Here is a 22,658-nt window from a genome sequence, read left to right as displayed (position 1 = left end):
TTACTGTAACTAAAATAATTCTTAATCAAAATTTCTGAAATTCTTGTAATTTTTTTTCATACTTACTGAAGTTGTTTACCGACTTAGTTTTGTTTGAAGTGTGATTCCCAGCCCCTCAGAAAAAAAAAAAGTGGGTTTCTGCTAATGAATTGAGCAGACATTTAATATTTTATATACCTTTTGAGCTGTGTAACTTAATATTTGGATACTTGACAATTTGTTTTATTATGTAATTGATAAAATGGTGATGTGTATTAATGTTAGCTCAACCATATATTTATACTGTCCGGGAACAAGTGGTTATAGTTCTGTGGGAGAAATAATTTGTCAGTGTTCACCAGCTTGTAAGAATCTAGTGCAAGAGCTTAAACATTAAATAAATGATGATATGCGTTTATCGTCAAAAAAAAAAAAAAAGAATTTATGGTGGTGGTGGTGGTTTAGTCGCTAAGTTGTGTATGAATCTTGTGACCCCATGCGACTGTAGCCTGCCAGGCTCCTCTGTCCATGGGATTCTCCAGGCAAGAATGCTGGAGTGGGTTGCCTTTTCCTTTTCCAATTAAGAATTTATAGGGATATATAATTATCTGGCTCTTCTTTTTCTCCTAAGGCTGCTTAATTAAAAATGGGAACAGACTAAATAGCCACCTCTTATGTGGATGGAGAAGTGAACTGTGAGATGGCCATCCAGAAGAGTACTGTGCAGTCACTTAGATTATGTTAGGAAGCATTGAGGATAACGGAAAATGACAAGGCAAGTGAAAGAAGAATACAAAATTACAGAACGGCATAATTGTAATTAGGTAAAAACAATAAATAACTGCATGACACTTCTACTGTCCCCAGACCCCAGATGACCAGAAGAGGTATTGATATTGATGGCGGGCACTTTTGGTGGATTTTTTCTTACCCTTGTTTTTCCTTTCTATTTTTCTATAGAAATTTTCAAATTTCTTTAATGAACAAGCATTATGTTTGCATGGTGGTCTCCTTTGGAGCTTACCTGCTGAGTCATAGCCTCTGTACTCAAGCCGCTGCAGGCCCTTGATGAGGGTTTCAAAAATCTCCTTCCTTGTCCGGGGGACTCTGTAATTCATGTAGGCGAAGATTCCTGTTAAAAGAGGGGGAAATCATACATTTACAAAACACTTGGTTCATGTTTAGAAGAAAACACTTCTGGGGACACAGACACCGCTGGACGTGCCTCATCGGAGAGCTTCCTCTGCCTGCAGAGGACGGTGTGGCCTTCCCCAGACACAGCGGAAGAAGAGCCGAACTCCCTTCCTGCTTCTAGAAGGGTATGGTATGCAGTCCTCCTGCAGTGACTAAAGGACTCACGAAGCCTGTGAAGAACACACACACACAGCATGGCCTTGCAATTCCATGATTTCTCTGATGGACATACTTGCAGAAGACATCGTTCACTGTGGCAGCATTTATAACAGAAAAGATCAGCAAAACAAAGCAACTACCTAGGGACACCTGGAAGTCCCCGCTCTGTGAACTCCTTGGTTTGCACCGAACACTCCTAGGAAGAGTGATAAGGAGATCACCCCGGCCTCCCGCCACAGGTAAGAGCAGGGGCTGGGACCTTAGTTCCACTTTCCACTTGGCCTTGCGGCTTGGAGCATTACATTCAACAAGCACTGTTGTTACACAATAGCAAGCATAAAATCATCTCTTGGCCCCACAGAGAATCCTTATCATCAAGGAAGGCCTACCAGTCAAGAAGATTTTGTTTGGCTTTATTTTCAGCAATCATATATCAAAACAAGATTTTACCAAATAGGAAAAAACAGTCATCATATTGGTTCTTTTCAAACTCCTCCACTCCAGTGCTTGAGACTATGAACCCTGGGTCTGTGTCTATCTTGCTCTGGGAGTGTTCCAAAACATCATCTCTCTGTCCTTGTGCCCTACACAGGAAAACTTGCCTCTCTCACAGTTCAGCTCCAACCCCACCTTCTGGGGCAGGCTTATCCGGGCCCTGGCCAGAAGAGTTCACTTACTCAGGTGGTGCCCAGTGCTCTTACATCCTGAGACATCTAAATCTCCTGACAAAGTCACAGACAGGTGCTTCTATCTTTATATTTCTTACTGTGTCTTGGCACATGGTCCTTGTTCAATAAATGCATGTGGAATAGTGTTAAGTAAGGAAATAAGGGTTAGTTGCTCAGTTGTGTCCGACTCTTTGAGACCCCGTGGACTGTAGCCTGCCAGACTCCCCTGTCCATGGAATTCTCCAGAAAAAAATACTGGAGGGAATTGCCATTCCCTTCTCCAGGGGATCTTCCCAATCCAGGGACTGAACCCGAGTCTCCTGCATTGCAGGTGAATTCTTTTACTGTCTGAGCCTCCAGGGGTGCTGAATAAAATGACCACAAATCTGTATTAACTTAAGAGTCCACTGATGGATGAATGAACAAAGGAACTGTGGAATATATATATATATGTAATATTAATGGAATATCATCCAGCCATAAAAAGAAAGAAATTCTGCCATTTGTGACAATATGCATGAATCTTAAGGACAATATGCTAAGTGAAGTATATCAGACAGAGAAAGGCAAAAATTGTATGATCTCATTTATATATAGAATCTAAAAAAAAACTAACTCATGAATAAAGAAATCAGATTAGTGGTTGCCATAGGTAGTAGGTAAGGGGTGAGGGAATTAGGTGAAGGTGGTCCACAGGTAGAAACTTCCAGTTATAAGATTAATTCTGTGGATGTAATGTATAGCATGGTGACTACAGTTAATAATATTCTATTGTATATTTCAAAGTTGCTAAGATAGTATACCTTAAATGCTCTTATCACAGTGAAAAATTTTTAATTATGTGAGGTGATGAATGTTAACTAATCTTACTGGGGGTAATCATTCTGCAACATGTATATACATGCATGAATGCATGCTAAGTTGTTTCAGTCATCTCTGACTCTTTGCAATCCCATGGACTGTAGCTTACCAGGCTCCTCTGTCCATGGGGATTCTCCAGGTAAGAATACTGGAGTGGGTTTTGCCATGCCGTCCTTCAGAGGATTTTCCTAAACCCAGGGATTGAACCCACGTCTCTCATGTCTCCTGCATTGGCAGGCAGGTTCTTTACCGCTAGAACCACTTTGGAAGCCCATGTATACACATAAACACATACCTATATAACACATACCAATACATATATACATATACAAATCACTATGTTGTGTACCAGTCAGTCCTAAATACTCATTGGAAGGACTGATGCTGAAGCTGAAGCTACAATACTTTGGCCAACTGATACGAAGAACTGACTCATTGGAAAAGACCCTGGTGCTGTGAAAGATTGAAGGCAGGAGGAGAAGGGGATGACAGAGAATGAGGTGGTTGGATGGCATCACCGACTTGATGGACATGAGTTTGCGCAAGCTCTGGGAGTTGGTGATGGATAGGGAAGCCTGGTGTGCTGCAGTCCACGGGGTCACAAAGAGTCAGACACAACTGAACAACTGAATTGAACTGATGTGTACCTTAAACTTACATGTCAACTATATGTCAACTATATCTCAATAAAACTGGAGAAAAAATTTGCCAAAGATAAACCTTGGAGAGGGCAAACTGCCAGCATATAACTGAGGACTGATAATGATTATATAGCAAACCACTCATGTGATATTTCTGTAATGTTTCTAGATTAGATTCAAGTTAATACTGTATAATTGAATGAATGATTAAACTTCAATTAAGTAAATATTATATGCCACCGACTCGATGGGCATGAGTTTGAGCAAGCTCCAGGAGTTGGTGATAGACAAGGAAGATGGCTGGACAACATTACCAAATCAATGAACATGAACTTGGGCAAACTACAGAAGATGGTGAGGGATAGGGAGGCTTAGTATGCTGCAGTCCATGCAATTGCAAAGAGTCGGATACAACTGAGCAACTGAAGTGAACTGAACTGAATTGAAGCAGTAACAAGGGTCACATCACGTGAAACATAACTTGCTAAAATTAATCTAGACACAGTCAAAAAAAGATGATAAAATATACAGTGCTAAAAATTATATTTTGCATTTCTAGGTACTGTATGCTACTGTATATAGGATATATCTGCACACAAGTATTAAGATGCAGAATTTATATTTTAAAACATGCACAGTGTGCTTTCTGAGCAGTTACAGACATTTTCCTTTAAAAATGGCCAAGGATAATTTTGGTAGTCAGTTATTTTTGTCTTCTAGGTCAGGTGAGAAGCATTTACCCAGCTAAGCATCTGTGCTTCAGGAGCTCACGATTTATCCTACACTTCAAACCTAAACATGTCTGGCCACAAGATGTATTTTTGTCAACTTACTTAAATATAAAAAAAGACCATTACTTTTTAATGTAAATTTTTAACAGTTCTAATAGGATACAGGGGCTTCCCTGATGGCTCAGTTGGTAAAGAATCTGCCTACAATGCAGGAGATCTAGGTTCAAGTCCTGGTTTGGGAAGATCCCCTGAGAAGAAAATGACAACCAACTCCAGTATTCTTGCCAGGGAAACCCTATGGACAGAGGAGCCTGGCAGGCTATAGCCCACAGGGTTACACAGAGTTGGACACGACAGAGCAACTAAACCACCGTTGGGATACAAGTCATATGTTTTTGCTGTTCAGTTGCCCAGTCACGTCTGACTCTTTGTGACCCCATGGACTGCAGCATACCAGGCCTCCCTGTCCCTCACCACCTCCCGGAGTTTGACCAAGTTCACTTTCATTGCACAGTGATGCCATCCAGCCGTCCATCTTCTGCTCTCAATCTTTTCCAGCATCAGGGACTTTTCCAATGAGTTGTCTGTTGGCATCAGATGACCAAACTACTAGAGCTTCCGTATCAGTCCTTCCAGTGAACTTTCAGGATAGATCTCCCTAAGATTGACTGATTTGATCTCCTTGCTCTCCAAGGGACTTTCCGCAGTCTCCTCCAGCACCACAGTTAAAGGCATCAATTCTTTGGCGTTCTGCCTTCTTTATGGTCCAGTTCTTACAATTGTACCTGACCACTGGAAAGACCATAGCCTTGACTATACAGACTTTTTTCAGTAATGTCTCTGCTTTTCAACACATTGCCTAGGTTTGTCATCGCTTTCCTGCCAAGAAGCAATCGTCTTCTGATTTCATGGCGGCAGTCACCATCCACCATGATTTTGGAGCCCAAGAAGAGGAAATCTGTCACTACTTCCACTTTTCCCCTTCTATTAACCATTCAGTAATGGGAGTGGATGCCATGATCTTAGTTTTTTTAAATATTTAGTCTTAAGCCAGCTCTTTCACTCTCCTCCTTCACCTTCATTGAGAGGCTCTTTAGTTCCTCTTCACTTTCTGCCATTAGAGTGGTATCATCTGCCTATTGGAGGTTGTTGATGTTTCTCCCACCTATCTTGATTCCAGCTTGTACCTCATCCAGTCCAGCATTTCTCATAAGTCACATACCATAATATTATACACTTGAAATAGTATATAATACAATGGTTTTTAAGTATATTCACAGAGTTGTGTAGCCATCACCAAAATCTATGATTAGGTAAAACTTTTCATAATATTAACTTTTTTGCAAAAAGAGCAGGAAGTTCCCTGGAGGGATATGGTGAAATTCCAGTCAATGTAAAGAGCACACAGCTATGAGAGAGATGGCTGTATGAAGGATGGAGCAACTCACAAACCATTCTTGTATCTTTTAAACTGTGAAACTTTCCTGGCACCTTGGGAATTGTTCTAGAATTATACCTGCACTTCGCAAAACGGAGCTAACAGCCATTGCAAATGACACAAAGGCCCACCCACAGGCCAGTTATTTTAAATCCAAAATACCCTTCCGAAAGAGTGCTATATGGCTCTGCTCTTAAATTCTCCCCTGTAATTCCCTTTCCTCTGGGTCACACTTCACTTCTGAACTCATGTCAGGCACATACACATCTCTGGCTCTGAGATCTACAACAGCCTCCTTGGTTGCGGCTGCCTTGACTGCTGCTCCACAGTCCCTGATGGGCTGGAACAAGCTGGAACGGCTAAAGGGTCCTGGCCCTCAGGAGCACCAGCTGTGTCCACACCCAGCTGGGAGGCTTGGCAGCCACTCAGACACTGTTTGGTTGATTACTGTGGTGAGAGGGGTTGCCAAGAAGTGGTTTTCAAGGTCTTTGCGCAAGAAGGCATAAATCTAACTTTTAACATGAAATCTCTAGCATACCAACATGTGTTCAGTAAGTTCTTTTAAGCACTGTTTCTCTCCTCTGCTCTTGGCTGCACTCTCCCTGCATGCTATCAGATGAGAGTGAATAAACCAGCACCTCCATGAGGCTCTTACTGTTTTAAAAATAATGATATAGCATACAAAGCTGCTTTCTCAGGAATCTTGCTTGCTATTCATGTCAGATTTCCCTTCTGGAATCCCTTCCATCAGCAATAAGAGTTGCAGACAGAATCCATTTTTTACCTATGAAATCAGTTAAGATCAACCAGCTTTTGACAATAAGAGTTTAAATTTGTGCACTCTCTTGGAAGGCAATTTGCAATCTCTCAAATTAAAATGTACACATCTGGTGATCAAGCTTCTGCACTTCTAGGAATGCATCCAGCAGATACTTGTGCTGAGATTCAAGTGTACACGCATGAAGATAATTGCTCAGTGCTGTTTGTGGTAGCTGAAGACTGGGGACAGCCTGATGCCTAGCAGGGCCCAAGTAAGTGATGGCGCAGCCACACACGGCCACTGCGGGGTCACAGGCAGGCAGCCCTACATAGAGCATATGGTAAAGCTGTGTGTTCTCTTGGAAAACAAGCTACATCTCCAAGATGTGTCAAGCGCAACAGTGGCCTGCAGAGTATGTGTAAATTATCTAAGGTGGGGCAGGAAGACATGCAGAGTATTGCTGGGAGACCCAGGGAACAGTGATGGCCTCTGATGAGGATGCTGACAAGAGGCAGAGATTTCTTTTCTGCTGCATATGTCCTTAGTGTACAGTCAGGATATTTTGCCATGTGCCTGCATATAGTATTTTACTATGCGCTGCTATACATATTGTACATATATAATTAGAGAGTGGTGGGTACAGGATTGTCATCTAGCCCAGTTCGACCTCACTGTAGCTCCCCAGCTCTGCTCACCTGGAGGAACAGTAGCCTCCACAAGTGAGAAAGCCCTGTCTTACAGCCAGTCTCATATGGAAAAAGACAGCCTTAGGGTCACCCCACCTGAGTGACTCCTCTTTCGCCTGCTCACTAGTCTGTGATGGTGAGAAGCACAGAAGGCAGCAGCTACCACCTGCTGCCTTTGCCAAATGCTGATTTCAAATCCCAGCCCACCCCTTGTTCTGTCTGTGTGGCCTGGAGCAAGTCACTGAGCTCCCAGGGGAGCACGGTGATGGCGGCACCTACTTCCCAGGGCTATTGAGAGAATTCACAGGAGTCTTTGTAAAGCAGCAGGAACAGTGTCTGTGGTTGTGAAAAAGGAGCAGGCGAGGAGCTTCTTCCTCCTGGGGAGAATGTGGCACAAATGCAGGTATGCATACGGCACAAGAAGCTCTTGAAAAGTGATTAAATAAAACCACAAGGAAAACAGTACCATTTTACTGTTATTTGTTTTTGGCTTTCTCCTTGGGGAAATGATGGTTAAACCAAATGTGTGATCTGGTGACAGCTTCATTAAGATGTAAATCATCCCATACACATTTCTCTGACCCACAGGGGCCACATCACTGAGCTCGGTGCTGCTGAGACGGCCCAGTCAGGGGGCCTTGCAGGGTGAGTCATGAGAGGACGTGGTTCACAGGGACCATCCCCCTGCTCAGGAGATTTGCAGGCAGAGAGGCTAGATGCTGAGAGGTGGGAAAGGGGCAGAGGACTCTTGGCCTGGCTCTCTGAAGAGGTGGCTTCAATTCATCCTGCAGGGGCCAGCTGACAGGTCACCCACCTGGCCTATTGCAGGCTGTCCCCTCTCCCAACTGTTAAAAGGTCACACAGCCCTTTATTTTCCGTGTAGCACTTCCCTTCTCATCTTCTGTCTGACTCCCTTCAGGATTATAACCTTCATGAGGATGGAGACCACACATGTCTTGTTTGTCTATCCATTGCTTATTCATTGCCCAGAACCCAGAGCAGAGCCTGGTACATTTTAGATGTTCAGTAACTATTTTTTTTGAATGAATAAATGTATCAATAAGTGAACAGGTTTAGGGAGTTGATCTTAGAGAAGGTGACCTTTGAGCTGGGCTGGAGACAGCCACTCTCAACGCATGAGCAGTGAGAACCCCGGAGTGTAAACACTGGGGACACAAAGGTCAGAGAGGTAGGTAGTGCTGAGCCTGATGTCCCTGCGTGTTAGCTCCTTTCACTGGGGCAGGAAGGCACTGCTCCAGTGGTAATCCCAAGACACTCAAGCACAAAGACATATGCCCCAGCATTACCCACCCCTAGCTACCATGTACTATGAGCATCCTAGGGCTGGAGTGGAGAGCCTTCTAGATAAATGGACCATGTCCTGAGGAAGGATCCCAGAAGGGGCTGCAGAGTAAATCACAACCATTACTATGATCGGTTATGAAGCGTTCCCATGTGTCAATCTCATTTTATCTAAACCTCACAATGCCTATGCTCAGGCTGTGGCTCCCATGGACAGACAGGGCATTTCTGGCTCCAAGGCCAAAGAGTTGAGTAATTCACAACTAGGTGTACCTGACTTCAGACGGCGCAACACTGCTGCTCCCCCAATTAGCATAAGACCTGTCTCAGAATCCTACCCCCAAGGGATGAGAAATAGTTAGCAGATGGGATTTGGCCTGTGGGGAGATGCCCACCTGGCTGCTGATGGACACACTCAGAACTCCCTGGTGGGGTCCAGGCCACCTTGATACACCCTCCCCTGACCCCTAGGAGGTCTCCATGGGACACTCCTTTTTCTGACTCCAGCTTTGTCTTCTCATCCAGTCCCCTCCCCACAGAGCAGAGGCAAGCCACAGCAAGGCAGGCTCTCACTACATAACTCCCTCTCTTGCCCAAGAGGGATAGCAAAATCCCTCCAAGCTGGTTGTAGAAATGCCCAGTCCTGGGGCAGAGGCTACCTTGGCCCAACCACTGCAGCTCAGGGTATACCCTGTACCCACTCTGCCATCCTGGCATCCAGAGCCTCCAAACAGCTTTTCAGGGTCCCACTCTTTTTTTAAAAAGTTTATTTTATTGGAGGATAATTACTTTACAACACTGTGATGGTTTTTGCCATACATCGATATGAATCAGCCACATGTGCACATGTGTCCCCCCACCCTGAACCCCCTCCCACTTCCCTCCCTACCCCATCCCTCTGGGTTGTCCCAGAGCACCAGCTTTGAGAGCCCTGCTTCATGCATCAAACTTGCACTGGTCATCTATTTTACATATGGTAATATACTTGTTTCAATGTTATTTTCTCAAATCATCCCACCTCTCCTTCTCCCACAGAATCCAAAAATCTGTTCTTTACATCTGTGTCTCTTTTGCTGTCTTGCATATAGGGTTGTTGTTACTGTCTTTCTAAATTCCACATATATATATATATATATATATGTTAATATACTGTATTGGTGTTTCTCTTTCTGACTTACTTCACTCTTGCATAATAGGCTCCAGTTTCATCCACCTCATTAGAACTGACTCAAATGTATTCATTTTTATAGCTGAGTAATATTCCATTGTGTATATGTACTACAACTTTCTTATCCATTCGTCTGCCAATGGACATCTAGGTTGCCTCCATGTCCTGGCTATTGTAAACAGTGCTGCGATGAACATTAGGGTACACGTGTCTCTTTCAGTTCTGGTTTCCTTGGTGTGTAAGCCCAACAGCGGGATTGCTGGGTCACATGGCAGTTCTATTTCCAGTTTTTTAAGGAATCTCCACACTGTTCTCCATAGTGGCTATACTAGTTTGCATTCCCACCAACAGTGTAAGAGGGTTCCCTTTTCTCCAGACCCTCTTCAATATTTACTGTTTATAGACTTTTTGATGGCAGCCATTCTGACTGGCATGAGATGGTGCCTCATTGTGGTTTTGATTTGCATTTCTCTGATAACGAGTGATGTTGAACATCTTTTCAAGTGTTTATTAGCCATCTGTATGTCTTCTTTGGAGAAATGTCTGTTTAGTTCTTTTGCCCACTTTTTCATTTTTCTGGTATTGAGCTGCATGCACTGCTTATATATTTTTGAGATTAATTCTTTGTCAGTTGCTTCATTTGCTATTATTTTCTCCCATTCTGGAGGCTGCCTTTTCACCTAGCTTATAGTTTCCTTCATTGTGCAAAAGCTTTTAATTAGGTCCCATTTGTTTATTTTTGCTTTTATTTCCATTACTCTGGGAGGTGGGTCATAGAGGATCCTGCTGTGATTCATGTCGGAGAGTGTTTTGCCTATGTTCTCCTCTAGGAGTTTTATAGTTTCTGGTCTTACATTTAGATCTTTAATCCAGATTTGTGTAAGTTATTATGTTTTTTTTGACTTGTGACTGTACAGTGTTAGAAAGTATTCTACTTTCATTTATTATTACAGGTCGGTTGACCGCAGTTTTTCCCAGCACCACTTGTTAAAGTTTTTCTCCGTTGTTATATTTATAGACTCTTTGTCAAAGAAAAGGTGTCCATAGGTGTGTGGATTTATCTCTGGGCTTTCTATTTTGTTCCACTGATCTATATTTCTGTCTTTGTGCCAGTACCATACTGTCTTGATGACTGTAGCTTTGCAGTATAGTCTGAAGTCAGGAAGGTTGATTCCTCCATTTCTATTCTTCTTTCTCAAGATTGCTTTGGCTATTTGAGGTTTTTTGTGTTTTCAGGGTCCCACTCTTAAAACTGATGAGAAGAGTGAGAAAAGGTTCTAAAGGGAAAAAAAACACAGATAAACACAGAGGGACTCCAGAAGAGACTGCACATGTGATGCAGGACAGGGGCAAGCCCTTTGAGAGGGGACTGCAGCCCCTTGGCCCAGCCCACCTTGGGGGTCTGAGAATTCTAATGCTCCCTTCAAATATGGCTTGAGAGATCATCTAGGGACTCAGGACCAAACGCACCTCAGAGATCCATCCATGAAGGCAGGGGTGCTTTAAACCTTCAAGTGAATTTGTTATTATAACAATGACCACAAGGAGGGGCAATGTCTCTGGATTTCTAGTCAGAACTAGGATCACTGAACTCATGGAACCTACCACCCCTGGGGTATAGGGGTACAAGATGGGGAGAGGGGTCATTTGGGGCTTGGACAATGAGGGAAGAAGGTCTAACTTCACAGAGGGTGGATTGGGGTCCATATTCTGATTCTGTGGCTACAGTTTTGGAAAACATCTCCACCTTTCCAAGGATCAGCTTCCCAGTGAAAAGCACTGCCCTATGATTGAGGGTGGACAGTCCCAGACAGAGTACCACCTGTACCCCACACAGGGTAGGGGCTTACTCCATTAGGGCTATGTCACCACCCAGCCAGGCTGGCACCCTCCAGTCAGAGGTTGCTCTTTCCACTACTACCAATAATGCTTTTCAGAATTGAAGCATCTGATGTCCTCAGTCCATGAGCCTCATAGAGATTAGACAATATTCTGAGTCCTAAACTGGAAGGCATGGCCAGTGAGATCTCTGCCTCATAGAATTCATGTGTGTGGTGTATGTGTGTGTGTGTGTGTAAGAGAGTGTGTGCATGTGTGTGTTTGAGTGCCAGGTATGTGTGTTGGGTGTGTATCGTGTGAGTGAGCACCTGTGTGTGAGTTTGTGCTTGAGTGTCAGATGTGTCTGTGTGTGTGGCATGCCAGGGGAGGTAGGATTATACTCTTCCAGGTGAAGCCCCCCAGGATGGAGGCCACCAGGCCAAGAACAAGGGCTGCAAGAGGGGGCTTTGGCCTCTCTGGATGTCCAGGCCTCCCTCATGCAGACCAGGGGTGGCTACTTTATTCATGAAGCAGGGAGGACAATTCCTGCTGCTTCCCTGCAGAGCGAGAGTAAAGTGAGTCAAGACGGAGGTCCCACAGCTGGGTCCTCAAGTGGAGGCAGAGGAGCCCCGAGGCCTGGCTCAGGGTCAGGAGGGGGTTGGCTCCTCTGGGGACAGCCTTACCCTGCCTCAGGCCTCCTCGGGGCTCCGAGGGTTAAAGTTACTACAGCGCTTGAACCCCGGGAATAACAGGAGACTCTGCTTCCTGCGGTAAAGGTGAGCAAGGCATTTTCAAAAAACTCGTGGTGTCCCTGTGCCATCAGCATTTCACCACTTCACCAAAACAAAGGGGAAGCGACACATAAATACTCTAAACTGTACTTAAAAAACTTTCAAGAAAATAGTTCAAACTGCCATATTAGGCTAGACTGGTTTTTTTTTTTTTCTTTACAGTGAAATGTTTCCTTTGAAAATTAAAGAGGCAGATGACTAGATGAAATTTCTTGGCTTTGCACCTAATGTGTCTTCAGAACTTTCTCCAAAGAGTGTTTGTAACCTCAAGTTCCTATTCCTTTATAAGCAAATTTTGCTAAATATAAAAATAAACTCAATTTAAAAAGCCCCATTTGCTAATCTTATATCACAAAATCTCCAGAAGGTTTCTCAGAACTCGGGAAACCCCTGATGAATAAGACTGACGGGTAAATGGCATGATGATGGAGAGGAGGAGGAGCAGGAGGAGGATGAGGAGGAGGGTAGCAGTCTGTGCAGAGTCCTTGCTCTGCCAACCTCGCTGCAGCCCTCCGCACGAGAGTGCCAAAAAAGTCCCACAAGTAGGGGCGTTGGTGTTCGGAAGCTGCTGAGACTGGCTCCTAAGGACCAGCTGTGTGCATCGCTTCCCAGTGCTAAGCTCAGGGACCTCACATTTGATGACCTACCTGAAATCAGCCATGGTAAGAGTATTCATACCACAGAAACTGATGAACGAGCTAAAGAGTTGTTTAACATTTATCAGCACATCACTGGGTAGGAGATTCTGTTTCTCAGGATTCCTGTAACTTGGAGAGGCAACAAGCTAGGTGACCTGACCCCAGAGTCTGAGCTCTATCAACTCAAGCCCAGTCTCTTCTGAGGCATCCATTCATGAACTGAACTGTTACAAGGGGGAAGGGAGTGTCGAATATGACAGGGTTCTGAGAGCCGAAAGAACTTTGGGACAAAAAGATGAGCTCTCCTGAGTCAAGTAATCTCCCTGACTTGCTGTTTCCTCCGCTAAGACAAGAGGCAAGCAAACCCCCATAAGCACTGACAAACTCTCCTGAAAGACCACTGTGCAGTAAACACACGGTGTGTGTAGTGTGTGTGTGTCCTGGCCTGTCTTGATTCTGGGGAATAAAACCATGCTTGTGTCTTGCAGAAGGAGGTAAGTGGAAAGGGTATCACCTGCATGCATGGAGAGCAAGACGCACATTATTTATATGACATGGGAACTGACTTTTAGAGAGAGTATGAAAACTACTTGGTCCAACTGGGTATGTAGCATGATGCCAGTGAAGGAAGGGGTATTTAACTGATGCCCATGTTCACCTTCTGACTGCAGCGGCTCTAGTTTGAGAGTGGAGTGCTGGGACCAGAGGAGGTGGGTGTTGACCAGGAGCCCTCTGGTCACCATGCTTCTGGCTAGCCGGACAATCTGTTGCTATGTGGGATTGGCAGCACTGGACTATTCTTAGGGAAAGCATCTGAAAGCAAGAATCCAACTGTAGTAGGATGAATAATAGCCCACAAAAAGGTTACTAAACATATACAGTTATAGTAGGAAATGGCAACCCATTCTAGTACTCTTGCCTGGGAAATTCTATGGACAGAGGAGCCTGGAGGGCTACTGTCCATGGAGTTGCAAAGAGTCAGACGTGACTGAGCACAAACAGACATATATATGAAGGACAGGGAAGATTTAAGAATTCACAGACAGGACATGCAATTCTTTCTGTCAAACCCCCACGCATGCATGCCATCATGCCCTTGCATATGCTGTGCCTTCAGTCTGGTATGCCTATCATCCTCTTCTCTCGGGAGAGTTCAATCTTGAAATCAGACCTGTGGCACTGTCCCAGGCCCCTCCCTCTCTTCTGGGGAAAGTCAGTGTCCCTGTCTCCACTACGCTGGGGTCCCAAGCTCAGACTGCACGGGGGCCATCAGCTAACATGTGTGAGTGAGGCAGCTGAGTCAGCGTGGGAGAACAAGGGAGTTTGCACCTGTCATTCCAGGGGCCACTGTAAACTATTCAGAAACATGGACTCAGAGTTGCTCATCTTTGGATTTTTTCAAGGGAAGTCAAAATCCTACCTAATTATGTGAAATCTCCCAATTGTGTAGCTTGGTAAGTACAGTAATTAAAAAAATAAAGTTTCTGTTTCTGCACCAAACAGAAAGCTGTCTGTCTGCTGGTTTGGCATGGGGCTGCCAGGCTAAACTTCTCAGTTCACTGAAACTTTGAGGGTCATCTGCATAGTGCACAAAGGGTCAACTAAAACTGGGTCTAGCTTCCTAGGGGAGAAGCAGCAAAGAGAAGGGGGATCAGGAGCCACTGAGAGCCTGGTCATCAGCAACTGATAAGGAAAGACCTCCAGTTCAACTCCTGCTGACCCCTGCAGAACCAGCTCCAGAGATCTGAGCTCTGAGATGGCTTCGAGGTGGCATCCCAGTGGAGCCACAGCCAGTCAGTCCAAAGAAAGCAACTGCTCAAAGATGTGCACAGATTTCCCTGGGCCTCAATTTCCCCAAATGTAAAGTGAAGGGGGTAACTGGTTTATTCCAAGAGCACCTTCATGATTATTGCACTATCCTGGTACCAAATGCACAATCGTTTCTTGAATATTTTTCTATAAATTTGACAAAAGTTCCAAAACTTAAATAAGTAAATTCATTACAAAAGGAAAACAGACATAAAGGAAAACCAGTATCACTTGCCATATATATACAGACCATACAATAATCAAGAAAAACACTAACAAACCAAACCAATGGGTTCAATTCCAGCCCACTATTTCTGTAAGCTCCGAGCTCAGGACAGCTTCCTCTGTGCAAGAATCAGAAATATGTAAGACACATTAGCGCCCAGCTAAGACTTTCTCTTGGCTACAAGAAAAGGAAACAACGTTCCCGCGCAGTAACTCCACAAGACTTGACTTCACTGAGGGCAGGAGGGTGGGTTAGAGCCCTGATGGGTCAGTTACAGACTGAAGCTGGGATGAAAGTCAAGGTGGTCTTAAGGGCAAAAGGGCATCTGAGAGGAAGGAGGGAAGCTGCTCATGCTAGAGGGGCAGACCCAGTGGGAGGATCTCGGTCTGGCTCCAAGACCAACAGGCGGCCAAGGGCCTTGAATGCCACACTAAGGAGTTTGGAACCCAAAGCCTTTTGGCAAAATTGCCACCTTTGCCTTCTCTCTCTCCCCAGGAATGGCCTACAGGCAACCCATTATATACAATACCAATGATGCCCAGGAATCTTGACATTTTTGCTGAGAGTTCCGGAATTTAAATTGATGTCTGTTTGACCTGGGGCAGCGGCATCCCAAAAGTCTGGGGCCTGTTCCTCCATCAGTCGGTCCCTTTCCCGGTTTACAGGAGTGCCTGGCCTCAGAAACAAGGCCTGTACAGACTTTGGCCCACAGCTCACCGCTGGCACACTCCACCCCAGTAGCCCTCAGCAAAGTCAGACAGAGGCCTTTCATGGCTTCAAACGTTCCAACAGGTCCTCCACCCACAGGAGGCTGAAATGGGTAACTGAATCCCACTCAATTAAAAAAAAAAAAAAAAGCACAGTGACCTTTTGTCCCAGCAGAAGTTCTCAGCCGTGTCCCCAGCAGGGAGGCGACCCAACAGAGAGAGTAAGGGATCGTTGATGCGCGCGCCGGGCTGGGCCGCCCTCCCCACCGTTAAGGGGTCACCGCGGTACTCAAGAGGCGGGGCCCCAGCCCTCTCCCAGTTTAGGGCTTCTTTTCCCAGATTCGCCCGACGCTCGGCGGTTACTGTTGCTCCTTCCCTGCGCCTCGTCGAGCGCTCTTTGCAATGAAGGGGCGACAATACGGAATCCACCCTTCTAGGGACAAGAAGTTCACTTTGGGAAGCGAGGAGGACGCACAGGCCCTTCCCGGGCTCACCAGGGGCCGCTCCCCACACCACTGGGGCGGAGCAGGTGTGGTCGCCTCTCCTCAGCTGCTGGAGATGGAGAGCCAGATGGGCACCCCGAGCCCAGGGAGCACGCTAGCTTGCATTTGGCCGCCTTTGTGGGAGACTTGGGGGCGCTTTCCCCACTGGACATGAGGTGCAGAGGAAACACACCTCTGTGTTTCGAGGGCCCAGGACAGGACCAATTCCCTCCCCGATGTGGGCTGCAGACTGGGGTGAGGCGACCCCTTCCTTCACCCTGCAGTGGGACGGCCAACTCGGCGGCAGGCCCAGCCCGCGAGAGCCCCTCCTCAGTCGGCGCCCCCATTTCGCGCCACCTCCAGTCCGAGGCACCCGGCTCTCGGGCCCAGGCTCTGAGATGCTGGGACTCCGGAGCCCGCGGCCGCCGCGGCGGTGGGCACTGCACTCACCGCACATCTCTGCTGCTGCTCGCGCCCTTGCTGGATCCTGGCCTCCGCTCGCCGCTAACCGCCGTCTCTCCCGAGCGCGCCCGGGCCTCGGGTCCTTATAGCGGGAGCCCGCCGCCAGGGGCGGGGCCGGGGCGGGGCCTCTTCCCGCCTGTCCGCTCCCCATTGGCCGCCGGTTGTCGTGACAACGGCGGGCACCCGGCCCCCGCGAGTCTGCAAGCCGCCTACGAGGGGCGGCTCCGGCGCTGTAACACGTGGGTGCAGGAAACAGGCGGGAGGTCGCAGGGAGCTTCCTGAGTTCAGATCGAGACTCAGCCACAGAGTAGGTGTGGTGGGACCCCGAGCAGGGGCCTGAGTCGCTCTGTGCTTCAGTTTCCCCATCTGTAGAATGGGCATAGCAATGAAACCTACCTCCCGAGATGTAATGTGGTTTCCAGTGTAAGTCACAGAGCCCTACGTCCCGCATAATAAACCGCGTTTCGAGTGTGCGTCCCTCTGCGTGCTAGACTCCTCTCAGCGCACAGGTAGGCTCAGAGATGGAATGGGACTTTGCCAAAATCCGGCAGAGGGGGCGCTGTCAGAACTTGAACCTGGGATTACTGCAGAGCCGGAAATCGGAGGCCGGGATTCCCCAAGCACTGAGCAAAGCTGGGGGAGCCTAGGAAGCCGCCCAGTCCCGGAGGGAGGTGTGCTGGCCCACTTCTCGGCGCAGCTGGCCTGCGCTCGGCGGGTCTAAGCTCGGGAACCCTAATCTGGCCCCGCCGTGAGTCACCGAAGCCTGAGTTCCTGCCCCCCCCACCCCCGCCCCTCTCTGCGCTTTCAGCCTGGTCTCCGGAGGAAGGTCACGAGAACTGCCCCAACATTTGCGTACTTTGAGGCCATCTGGTGTTTTTTTTATTTTACTTAAAAAAAAAAAAATCTTGAAATTCTAAACAGATACTCTTAAGTCGTATTAGAGGGGGAAAAAAAAAAACGAAGCTTTTTACGTCTTGTCTAGAACAGTTTTCCTGGTGTAATCTGTCTCTAGCGTCATAAGACTCTGCAGGACCTGGCAGGCGGAAGTGTTTATTGTACCCATTGGACCTTTGAGAAAACTGAGGCTGAGCAACAGTAAGGAGGGGGTTGGTTGGGTAGAGCTGCTGGGAAACAGGTGGTTTTCAGGAGCTGCCACATTTGCTTTTCCCCTCCACAGTGCTCTGTCCCTTTCACTCACTCCTTCCCTCTTTCCTGAGCAGCTGGCTTCGTGCCTGTCCTAGTAGTAGGCCCTAAAGATCAGTAAAAATAGATCTCACTTGGGCCCTCCTGGCGCTTACAAAGTGGTGGGGAGGCAGACACTTGGTCCAGTGTCACAGAGAGCTGGGCAGTTCTGGGTGGGGTATAGGGAGAGCGGACAGACCTGGCTGATGTGGAGGGTGCCAGGCTGCCTGGAGCTAGGCAGGGGCTGGAGCTGGTGCAGGTCAGTATAGAACCAGGGCAGTTGCCAAAGGAAGTCAACAGACTCAAGAAGGGAGGTACTGATACGTGCAAAGATCCTGGGGCTGAGGGCTAGACCTTGAGTTGGGAGATGAGGCTGTTCTGCCCCAGACTGACCTCCACCCTCTGTAACTGAGGAGGGAATAGGGTGATATTATTAGGCCCTCTGATAGAACCAAGACACCAGGAGCCCTGAGGTCCTAACAGGGTCCACATCTGTCCCCTATCCTCCCCAGGAATTCACAGCTCCCTCTGGTGAATGGCATGAATGCTAGGACCCCTGTAGGGGTATCTGCAGTGCTGCCCTGCTTTGGGGACCAGTCCCTGGGAGACTTTTGGGAGGACAGTGGCCTGGGGCTGGCCACATAACCGATAGGTAACTCGGCTGTTGGTTTAGGGATCAATGTGTGGCCCATGCTGGGCCCTTGACAATCTGCTTATGGACATGAGGGAGGTCAACAGAAAAGACGAGCTTGTCCCTTGTCCAGCTGGCAGACTGGTGATGCCTAGAACACTCTTGTCACATCCAGGGTTGCGTGGGGAGAGGCTTTCTGAGAGCAAAGGACCCAGAGCAAAGCAGATCCCTAGGATGGAGAAAGATACATATTTTTGGAGCCCCCGGTTTGAGCTCAACCTGAAGCCACAATCTATCCCTAGCTTCTTAATATCAGGGCTTAGTAAATTCCTGTCTTCACTTGAGGCACTCTGAAGTGACTTTTGTCATTTGCAACCAAGTCTAATCCTAATTACTTCAATCTGTTGGAACTGGGATCCAGAGGAGGTCCAAGAGAACAATTAGGTTGCTGGTGGCCCTAGCACATAAGGTCTTGCTGACTGGAGCCCCTTCCTGGTCTCACCTTGTCCAGGACCTGTCTGGGTGGGGGCAGCTCAGGAGGCCCTGAGGTTTGGTGAAATTAAGCAATCTGACCAAAGTCACAAAACCAGGAGCCAGGGGGCTGGTCTGGATCAAGAGACTCAACTTGGTTCCTCTCGGAGGAGGGAGGATATGGGACCCTTCAGAGATACCTTCCCCAGCCTGGCCCTGCTCTTGTGCTTCCAGAAGGGTGACCCTGGGTAGCTGGAGTCAGAAGCCCACAGGGCCGGGTGGAGCAGGGCCCTGAGCCCACTCCCAGTGAGTGCTGGTTGTCTAGTGCCCAGGCTGATCGCCATGGCTAGGAGTGACCCCTGTGGCCAGTGGGGAGCTTACACCGGCATTGCAAATGGCAACCACAGAGAGGGCTTCTTTTCCTGCACTTTTTTTTCACCCTCAAGTCAACTTTTAAAGTCAGACGGTTTGCTCATTGATCTGATTTCTTCCAAAGAGCCCAAAGATCTGCTCTCCTGCACCCCGTACACAGTTCATCTGAGTCCTGTGGCTGTTCTGGGGGACACGGAAGGTACCTGCTATCTCCTGGTCACAAGCCCTGTTCAGCTGTTTTCTCAGCTGTGACATTTCTGTCAGAGCCTCGGGAGGACTGCAGGGTCCATGGTATGATGAAAGCCACTCTCTGACTCCAGCAGAAGTCCTGACTGGGCTGTCACCAGCTCCCAGGGACTTCCATCAAGGACCTTACCACCAGTCTCCAACTGCCCCAGCTGGGCTGTGGCCCCTGGACAGCTTGGAGTGATGACCTCTTCCTCCTTATTTCTTTGTACCCTTCTGGGAGCAGAAATGCCAAGCAAACCTTGACATTGGCTCCTTTTTGCCCAGAGCCCCAACCCTGCCCAGAGCTGTGGGATATACTGCTTCCCAGGCCTCAGAGGCATGTCCAGGAAGCTAGGGATGTGCTTGCAGCTGGGAGCCCTGCATGGCATCACTCCATCTGGGGGAAGGCATGAGATTCTAGGGGGACTTTGAGTGGTCTCCACAGCAAGTGGGGTTCAGGGAGCGTGGGCCAGACAACCCAGATGTCATGACTTAAATGGAGTACCCTGTTTCAGGGCTGGCTGAGCCTCAGCTCAGATTGGAGGTGAGGAGAACAAGGAGCAGCAACAGATGAGATCAGACCTGGTGGTGGGGCAGGAAGTCACCCACCAGCCTTTCATCACCTCCCTCCTGATAGGCTGGGGTGTGCAGACGGGGTGTGAGTGGGGTGGAGAAATATCAATAACCTTAGATATTCAGATGACACCACCCTTATGGTAGAAAGCAAAGAAGAATTTCTTCGCTAAACAGGCTCTTGATGAAGGTGAAAGGAGAGAGTTTAAAAGCTGGCTTAAAACTCAACATTCAAAAAACTAAGATCATGGCATCCAGTCCCGTCACTTCATTGCAAATAGATGTGGAAACAGTGACAGAATTTATTTTCTTGGGCTCCAAAATCACTGCAGATGGTGACTGCAGCCATGAAATTAAAAGATGCTTGCTCCTTGGAAGAAAAGCTATGACCAACCTAGACAGCATATTAAAAAGCAGAGACATTACTTTGGCGACAAATGTTCATCTAGTCAAAGCTGTGTTTTCTCCAATAGTCATGTATGGATGCAGAGTTTGACCATAAAGAAAGCTGAGCACCGAAGAATTGATACTTTTGAACTGTGATGCTGGAGAAGACTCTTGAGAGTACTTTGGACTGCAAGGAGATCAAACCAGTCAATCCTAAAGGAAATCAGTCTTAAATATTCATTGGAAGGGCTGTTCCTGAAGCTGAAACTCCAATACTTTGGCCACCTGATGAGAAGTACTGACTCATTGGAAAAGTCCCTGATGCTGGGAAAGATTGAAATCAGAAGGAGAAGGGGATGACAGAAGATGAGATAGTTGGATGGCATCACCGACTCAATGGATGTGAGTTTGAGTAAGCTCCGGGAAATGGTGGTGGACAGGGAAGCTTGGTGTGCTGCAGTCCATGTGGTCACAGAGTTAGATGTGACTGAGCGACTGAACTGAACTGAACTGATGAGTGGGGTACAAAAGGCCCATGGCTAGGGAGAATCTAAGAGACTGACCTGGGTCCAGGGGTCAGGGACAGCCAAAACCTTGAGCCAGGAGGGAAAGTGAGGTAGGAATCTTCCCACAGAGTAAGGGCCTGGGGTAGGAAGGCCTCTGAAGTTTGGCTAGGGCATGGGTAAGGGGGAGCTCAAAACTTGCAGCCTAAGTTTTGGCCACCAGGTGTCTCTACTCCAACCCCCTCTCCTGCCCACCCCCCCTACTACACCCCAGCTCTGAGGAAACAAAAGACCACCCTTTCAGCACAGGCTAGGCCAACACAGAGGTGACTTTGCTGAGGAATTCCTTGGAGAACTTGTTTCACCTTCTCTCCCCTGCCAGAAGAGGTCTGCCACAAGGGTGAACTCGTGTCTTTTTTAATTGTAAGTTAATTTTTTTTAAAAATAGGGCTAATTATAAATCTTTATAGCTTTGTTCTTCCAGAAGAAGTATACATTCATTTAGGAAATAAAGAACAAAAACAATTTTAAGGGTTAAGCATTGTTTATGAAAGAGCAGGTGTCAGAGAGGGCAGCTGTGGGAGAGGCTGCCAGACAGAACTGAAGGCCTTGTGGGGGAGAGGATGGCTATGCTAACTGCACCCCCCGACTCCAGGCCTCCTGCTGGGTTTCTAGAGCCAACCAGAAGTCAGAGGGCCTGGGACCCCAGATGAAGGCCAGCTTAACAGGGCGCAGAGCAGCAGGAGAGTGAAGGTGAATCTAGTACCCTTTTGTTTCTGGGGAGATACTTGTCTGAAACATGGAGCTTGAAACATTACATTGCTTGGCATGAGTTGAATTTGGGTCGTGCCATGCAGGTGTTATCATCACCAGTCTTCACCACAGAGCCTTCATGGGGTGGGCCTACTGCCCCCCACTCACTACCATCCCCCATCCAATGCCTGATGCAATCTCAGATTTCTGCTCATCCCACGTAGGCATACACCCTCTCCTGGCCAAGCGGAACAGAGGCCCAGCTTTCTCTGGGTACAATGGCCCCAGCGGGACATCAGGGACAAAGCTGGCATTCCTGGGCCAAATCCAGGCTTCACAAGACAATTTTTTTTTTTTTAACTTGATGAATATTGATTTTTAATACTTTCTGAGTGACCCATAAAGAGGAAGTTGACATAATTATATAACATTTTAAGGATACTTTTAAAATACTTTACAATAGTACATATAGACTTTACTACAAGTAAAGATACAAAGATGAGTTCTTATGAAATATATACAGTAGAAAATATTTACACATTGAACATATTCTTTGCAAACTTTAAAATCCCCAGTATTATCAGATACTGGCTAAAAATAATCAGCTAGGGAAGAAAAAAAATTTTTTTATTAACTGCTTAACCGAAATGCATTTTAACTATGATCACAGTGAGATTCAAAAGTCAAAAGAAAATGCAACACCAGAGAAAATTCAAACCATTCTTAAAAATTCAAAATAAATGGCAAGACAATTTAAAATTCTTTCTAATCAGAATTCAAACATTGGCTACAAAAGAGTTTTGGCAGTAGGACCATAATGTTGTTTAAATAATGACGATATATGCCAAAAATAGAGTTTGTAGTGAGGGCATGGGGATGTGACATAAAAAGTTTTCCGAGTGGTTATGCTTGGGCTGAGCACCCCTTGATGCTGATCTAGCCCTGTTGGTCTCCTAAACCCTACACATTTCCTTTAGGAAAAGCTCTAAATCCACCTGGCCAGGGGCATAATCCAGGGTGACATGAGCTGTCTGAATT

General features: G+C 46.9%; 1 protein-coding gene and 1 non-coding gene across 2 annotated transcripts in view; one reads left to right on the top strand and one right to left on the bottom strand.

Moving 5' to 3' along the window:
• The window catches only part of GFPT2 (glutamine-fructose-6-phosphate transaminase 2), a 45,929-nt gene extending 29,303 nt beyond the window's left edge, over positions 1-16,626 (bottom strand). The window contains exons 1-2 of the mRNA XM_043466976.1: positions 16,509-16,626; positions 1,004-1,111 (exon numbers count right to left, since the gene is read on the bottom strand). Coding sequence (XP_043322911.1) covers positions 1,004-1,111; positions 16,509-16,515 — 115 coding nt within the window. The 5' untranslated portion in view covers positions 16,516-16,626. The remainder of the gene's footprint in view (positions 1-1,003; positions 1,112-16,508) is intronic.
• Positions 4,404-4,475, top strand: TRNAC-ACA. The gene has a single exon. It is a non-coding gene; the product is annotated as a tRNA-Cys (tRNA).
• Positions 16,627-22,658: the final 6,032 nt, after the last annotated feature.

This window comes from Cervus canadensis, chromosome 4 (genome assembly GCF_019320065.1).
Source record: "Cervus canadensis isolate Bull #8, Minnesota chromosome 4, ASM1932006v1, whole genome shotgun sequence".
Taxonomy (NCBI): domain Eukaryota; kingdom Metazoa; phylum Chordata; class Mammalia; order Artiodactyla; family Cervidae; genus Cervus; species Cervus canadensis.
The sequence above is the reverse complement of the archived record's forward strand: the minus strand, read 5'-3'. Positions and strand labels throughout refer to the sequence as shown.